This window comes from Sinocyclocheilus anshuiensis, unplaced genomic scaffold (assembly GCF_001515605.1).
Source record: "Sinocyclocheilus anshuiensis isolate Anshui unplaced genomic scaffold, SAMN03320099.WGS_v1.1 scaffold1492, whole genome shotgun sequence".
In the NCBI taxonomy this organism is placed as follows: Eukaryota; Metazoa; Chordata; class Actinopteri; order Cypriniformes; family Cyprinidae; genus Sinocyclocheilus; species Sinocyclocheilus anshuiensis.
This window is the reverse complement of record NW_015536543.1, coordinates 37,023-43,987: the sequence shown is the minus strand read 5'-3', so window position 1 is coordinate 43,987 and position 6,965 is coordinate 37,023. Positions and strand designations below refer to the sequence as shown.

Sequence of the window (6,965 nt, the reverse complement as noted above, 5' to 3'; positions counted from 1 at the left end):
AAAGGTTAATGTTGTACCTACTAAACAACAGAACACAGTCTTTCATAATTTAACCGGTTTAATACCAGGTAGCGGTACCCATCCTTGCTTACAAGAGAAGCAAAGAAGCATGAGTTGCAAAGCTACATGACAGTATATATTGCATCTGCATTTTCTAAATACATCAAAAGTGGAAAAATAACTAGTCGTTCTGAAAACAACAGTGAAGAACAAAATTTAAAATAAATCTTGTCTTTCTTAAAAGTGTTACCGTCTCTTCTTCAGCTTCCTGAACAAGAACAGTTTGTAAAAAGCTTCTACTTTTATTCATGACAGAGTAAGTAAGTGACATATGCATTATAAGACAATTGAACATAATATGAAACTCATAAGAAATCACAATGATATAATTTAAATGATGAAGCAAAATAACATACAAGAGTAAAACTTTTTGACATTGTTCTTTGGGGAGGAACTCCATCTTTGAGTTGATCTGAATCTCACTGAATCTGCTGGTTTTGAATATGAACTTTATTCACTGTGAAAACTTTAGATAATGTTCCTTTGTCATTTTGCTTGTAATGACAGATTTATGCAGATTATATTTTACTGCTTGATGCATTATTGTGTCACATTTGGTGAGGACGCAGCATCAGATCTGAAGATGATCTACTTATTGTGATAGTTTTTTGTATGTCTGTGTAGAGCAGAAGATTGATTGAAACGCTTCCCACATGCAGTGCAGTGAGTACTCTCTCACACCAGCATGTATTTTCTGATGTATTTTCAAACTTTGTAGTAATGAAAAACTCTTTCCACACAAATAACATGAATGGGGCTTCTCCTTTGTATGAACTACCAGGTGTTTTTTAAGTTCTGAAGCTCTCAAAAATGTTTTGCTGCATTGATCACATGTGTGCCGCTTCTCTCCAGTGTGGATGTTCATGTGATCCTTAAGATGTGCTGATTGTGAGAAACTATTTCCACACTGATCACAAGTGAACGGTTTATTTCCAGTATGAACTCTCATATGTGCTGTAAGGCTTCCTTTTATTGTGAAACTCTTTCCGCACTGATCACATGTGTGTGGTTTCTCTCCAGTGTGGATCCTCTCGTGTGTTTTCAGGATTCCTGACCGACTGAATCTCTTGTCACAGTGTGAACACTTGTATGGTTTCTCTCCAGTGTGAATCATCTCATGTGTTTTCAGGGTTCCTGACCGACTGAATCTCTTGTCACAGTGTGAACACTTATAATGTTTCTCTCCAGTGTGAATCCTCTGGTGCCGTTTTAAACACTTTGCTGTAGTAAAAGTCTTCTCACACTCAAAGCACATGTATTCTCTCACACCAGTATGTGTTTTCTGATGTACTTTCAAACTTTTTAGAAATGCAAAACTATTTCCAAACAAATGACATGAATGTGGTTTCTCCTTTGTATGAACTTTCAGGTGTGTCCTCAGGTATGAAGCGCACAAAAATGCTTTGTTGCATTGATCACATGCATATGGTTTCTCTCCAGTGTGGATGTTTGTGTGTCTCTTAAGGTGTGCTGAGTGTGAGAATCTCTTCCCGCACTGATCACAAGTAAATGGTTTCTCTCCAGTATGAACTCTCATATGCTCCATGAAGTTTCTTTTTTGTGTGAAACTCTTCCCGCATTGATCACATGTGTGCGGTTTCTCTTCAGTGTGGATCCTCTCGTGTGTTTTCAGGATTCCTAACTGACTGAATCTCTTGCTGCAGTGTGAACACTTATAAGGTTTCTCTCCAGTGTGGATCCTCTCATGTATTTTCAGGGCTCCTGAGTGCCTGAATCTCTTGTCACAGTGTGAACACTTGTAAGGTTTTTCTCCAGTATGAACTCTCATGTGAACATCAAGACTATATTTGCATGTCAAACTCTTTCTACACTGAGTGCAGGTGAAAGATTTCTTGGCTCTTGTTTTCCTTAATATTATCTGTTTGCTTTGACAGCAACTCAAAAGTTTTTCTCCAGTTTTGAATTGATTTTTTCCCTCAACTTTACTAAATTCTTCATTGTCCTCATTTTCTTCAATCAACTCTGAAATAAAAGCAAAAACAGTTTCTTTGTCAGTAACTCATTAAAAAGTGAAAAGACATCAAACCGAACCCTGATGTAACAGTGGAAGGTAGACAACTGATATACAATATTTTGATATTTTTGATGCAGTTTTATAAATACATCTAGTACATTTTATATATAAGTCCCTGAAAATTTCCATGAATCAGGTACATTGATCTTCAAATTATGGTTTTTAAAACATTATAGGCACATATCCCATGTTTCTGTAGGAAGAATTTTAAATGTGTTTGATCAACAACACAATTATCTAGCATAATTTATTTTGTTGCAAAAAAAGTACCCAGTTTATAGAAAGTGTCCCTTATTATTTGATTATTTAGTTACTGTATATTATTGCAGAGCTAAGATATTTCCAATTACAACAAACACAATCTAAAACTACTTGAAAACTGTATAACCGTCAGCATTATTAATGAAGAATGAATAATAAACACCAACCTGTTTGTTCTTCAGTATCTTCAGTGTGTTTGATTCTGCAGGGTTCTGGATCTCTCATCTTCTCTCTGTCCTCTTTAATAAACTCAGTCTTTGCAGATTGCTTCCTGATGCTTTGATGCTCGTCTTCACTTGTAAACTGATGGGGATATTCCAGCTGAATTTCTGTGTGGAAGAAGCAGATTTGCCAAAATCATCAAGAAATCAAAGAGGCAGTAAGTGTTGGCTCTTTGTATATCATTATATAACTATATTAAAAGAGTGTCTGTCAACACAAAAGCAAGCGTTGAGCACATCAGTTTAAAATGCTCATTCAGTAACACTGCACTCACATAAGTGCTAATTCACACATTCTATGTATTTCTGTGTTGTCTGTTTTTCTAAATAACATTAAGAATTAAAAATGAAAGAATAAACAGAAATCTGATGATACCCATCTTCATTAACAACTACAGGTAAATAACTACACTAGAGCACTTATGTAAATATACTCCTGAGACCCGAAAAAAAAAAGTTTTGTGAATTTAGTATTTTTTCATGTCATTACATTGTTTAGAGCTGCTTTAACAATGAATGAGGTACATTGATCTTCAAATTATGATTTTTAAAACATTATAGGCACATATCCCATGTTTCTGTAGGAAGAATTTTAAATGTGTTTGATCAACAACGTGTCCCTTATTATTTGATTATTTAGTTACTGTATATTATTGCAGAGCTAAGATATTTCCAATTACAACAAACACAATCTAAAACTACTTGAAAACTGTATAACCGTCAGCATTATTAATGAAGAATGAATAATAAACACCAACCTGTTTGTTCTTCAGTATCTTCAGTGTGTTTGATTCTGCAGGGTTCTGGATCTCTCATCTTCTCTCTGTCCTCTTTAATAAACTCAGTCTTTGCAGATTGCTTCCTGATGCTTTGATGCTCGTCTTCACTTGTAAACTGATGGGGATATTCCAGCTGAATTTCTGTGTGGAAGAAGCAGATTTGCCAAAATCATCAAGAAATCAAAGAGGCAGTAAGTGTTGGCTCTTTGTATATCATTATATAACTATATTAAAAGAGTGTCTGTCAACACAAAAGCAAGCGTTGAGCACATCAGTTTAAAATGCTCATTCAGTAACACTGCACTCACATAAGTGCTAATTCACACATTCTATGTATTTCTGTGTTGTCTGTTTTTCTAAATAACATTAAGAATTAAAAATGAAAGAATAAACAGAAATCTGATGATACCCATCTTCATTAACAACTACAGGTAAATAACTACACTAGAGCACTTATGTAAATATACTCCTGAGACCCGAAAAAAAAAAGTTTTGTGAATTTAGTATTTTTTCATGTCATTACATTGTTTAGAGCTGCTTTAACACCATCTGTATTGTAAAAAGATCTATACAAATAATGGTGACTTGACTTGGCTACATTAATAATATAATAAAATTCTATATGAATATTCCACATTTCTGACACAATACCATGGTGCAGTTAGTGTTACAGTAAATTAATGGTAAATGATGTTGATCTGTAGATTGAAAGTCTTCTGACTGTATCATTCTCAGTGTTTCTGCTGTTTCTCACACTCCTGGAGGGTGAGTGCTTTAGATCGCTGACCCTCCAGGAGTGTGGCCACCCGACTGCCTTTGCCCAGCAGCTCCGGGAAGCCTGCCGACAATGGTTATTGCCGGAGGATCGCGACGCCGACGGGGTGGTGGATGTGGTGCTCCTGGAACAGTTGTCCATGCAGCTTCTGAAACGGACAGCCGAATGGGTTCAGTGCCATCGGCCAGCATCCCTGGAAACCGCCATCCAGCTGGCGGAGGATCATTTGGGGACCCCGTATGGGGGGTCTTCAAGCAGCTCTCTCTCTCTCTCTCTGTTCCCCCTCCCTCTTGACCCGTCCCCACTCATCACCTTCAACTCAACCTGGCTAAGACAGAACTGCTTGTGGTTTCAACAAACCCATCACTTTATCAAAATTTCACACATCAAGCATAACTCCTTCAAAAACAGCTAGAAAGCTTGGAGTTATGATTGATGATCAGCTGACTAACATTTGCATTAACATTTAGTCATTTAGCTGATGTTTTTATCCAAAGCAACTTACAAATGAGGATATTTACTTTATTCAAGTACAATTTAAAGTGACTACTTCTACTTTTACTTGATTACTTTTATGAAGGAAAAACAGTACTTTTTACTCCTTACAATTTGATTTCAACTTGAAAAGTACTGATTGCATGTTTGCATTTTTATTTGATCTATCACACATTAAATATGGTCCAGAAGCTCAAACCTGCCGCTAATGAGGTTTGTTTTCATGCATCAAGCTCATCCTTCTGTTAAAACTTTCATCAGGTCAATTCTTAGCTTCAGAATGTCTTTGCCATCAAATGTGAGGAAGCATATTAAGGTAGCTAAGTTTATTCATTATTTGTGTCTGTTTTGATGCAGTCATTAGCTCTCTGAGTAATATATGGACTGAATGCACAAGACTGAGTGCAAATAAAATCAGTGAAAATAATTTAAATACAATTCATGTTTCAGTGGCCATGATTACTTTTTAAATCAGAAGTTACAAAAATCTCCAAAAAGTGTGTAATGAACATTGTGGGAACATTTGGGGAAGTCGTGGCCTAATGGTTAGAGAGTCGGACTTGTAACCCAAAGGTTGTGGGTTCGAGTCTCGTACTGGCAGGGATTGTAGGTGGGGGGAGTGAATGTACAGCGCTCTCTCCCACCTTCAATACCACGACTGAGGTGCTGTTGAGGTGCTACGGTGTGTGTGTGTTCACTGCTGTGTGTGTGCACTTTGGATGGGATAAATGCAGAGCACTAATTCCAAGTATGGGTCACCATACTTGGCCACACGACACGTCACTTTCACTTTCACTTTCACTTGTGTGTTAAATGAACTGTAAGTCATGTTTAGTGCTGTTCTTACCTGGGACTCGATCCGTTCTATTATAATGATATATTGAGCAACACTTAGGACTGGCAATGAATTATTATTTAATAATAATATGAGTTACTGTCGTCTTCTCTGTGTGTAGTTTTTGAAGCATCATCTTTGTTCATGCCGTACACTTGCATTATGTGCAGAAAGATTGACTATTTTTCCTAAACTCTCAGTCTGTGTTCATCTGAAGAAAGAAAGTGGTACACGTATGGGATGGCATTAAGGTGTGAAGGATGGATTTGTTTCTGCTCCACTGTGCTGCATTTTAATTGTTGTTGTTGCACTAGATAGATGTGTTTGATCAGTGCACACTGCATTTGCTTTTCTCCCTTTAAATTTAACTTGTGTTTGTCTGTCTGACAAAACATTTTATGCAGTTTATTTTGGAGCTATTTCACTTTGCATTCAGAAGATCATCTACTTTTTTAATACTTGAGTACAATTTAAAATCTTACTCTTTTACTTTTATTCAAGTATGTTTTTGGCCATTTACTTGTACTTTTAATTAAGTAAAATGTTCACAGAGTATCTGTACTTTAGCTTGAGTTTAGTTTTTGAATACTTTTTACACCCCTTTCTAAAGTGAAGCTGCTGATTTTGGTGCAGCAGATGATCTGGTTCTTCACACATAATGCTGAAATCTGTCAATATTGCATCATTTCCAGTGTGTGTGTATGCGAGCTCAGATCTTCTGCAGTCAGACTCACTGTTCTGGACCATGTCCTGCATCTTCGTCCAGACTCTGAAGGGCAGGTTGCCCAAGTAACGTGGCACATGAATCAAAGCTCCAGAAGGAGTCTGTGGATCCGGCTGTGATGAGATCTGGACTCTGGAAGAACATTCAGGATCAGAACTGCAGTGGCTTTGGATCAGAAGCAGAGAGAGCAGAGACAGCAGCAGATCACTCACCTTTCCATTGAGACTGGAAACTCCTGCAGAACAAACACACCATTGATCATCAACAACTCAATCAATCATCAATCAATCAATCAATCAATCATCTGAAATCAGACCTTCAGAAAGCAGACGTCACTGGCTTTCATCATCTCCTCCGTGTCTTTGATTGTGTGTGAAAGAGCTGAGATGTGTCTGTTCATCTCCTCCAGCTTCTCCTTCATCATCTGCTTCTTCTGCTCCTCTTCCTCCCTCAGTGCAGTGATTGTAGCTTCTTCTTCATCTCTGAGAAACTGATGAAGCTTCTCAAACTGCTGTTTAATCTGACGCTCTGTGTGCTCAGCTTGAGACTGAAATCAAACCACATTCACTTCAATCGTCTCCATCGACACACATCAACACAATCACATCATTCAGACCTGAGAGAAACTCAGATACAGACATATAACGCATCCAGAAGCAGATTGATGCTCGTCATTTACACAAATAATCAGCTGGAGTCCATTATATTAAATATATCAGGTCATAACTGTATTTAGTGATCTACAGCTGTGATGAAAATGACTCTGGGTTCTGTTTCCTC

The 6,965-nt window shown here is 37.3% G+C and overlaps 1 protein-coding gene across 1 annotated transcript; it reads right to left on the bottom strand.

Annotated features, from left to right (window-relative positions):
* Nucleotides 1-246: 246 nt before the first annotated feature.
* Nucleotides 247-6,612, bottom strand: LOC107698095 (zinc finger protein 501-like). Its single transcript, XM_016499008.1, has 7 exons — nucleotides 6,502-6,612; nucleotides 6,398-6,420; nucleotides 6,060-6,317; nucleotides 3,336-3,367; nucleotides 1,463-2,043; nucleotides 774-1,294; nucleotides 247-268 (listed from the first exon to the last, which is right to left on the bottom strand). Exons 1-7 carry the CDS (start codon nucleotides 6,607-6,609, stop codon nucleotides 247-249), a joined length of 1,545 nt encoding a protein of 514 aa, XP_016354494.1. The 5' UTR covers nucleotides 6,610-6,612.
* Nucleotides 6,613-6,965: the final 353 nt, after the last annotated feature.

Coding starts and splice junctions, on each gene's coding strand:
- LOC107698095 (XM_016499008.1), bottom strand. CDS start 6,609: ATGATGAAGGAGAAGCTGGAGGAGATGAACAGACACATCTCAGCTCTT. Junction 6,421..6,501: donor GTGACGTCTGCTTTCTGAAG/GTCTGATTTCAG, acceptor TTTGTTCTGCAG/GAGTTTCCAGTCTCAATGGA. Junction 6,318..6,397: donor TTTCCAGTCTCAATGGAAAG/GTGAGTGATCTG, acceptor ATGTTCTTCCAG/AGTCCAGATCTCATCACAGC.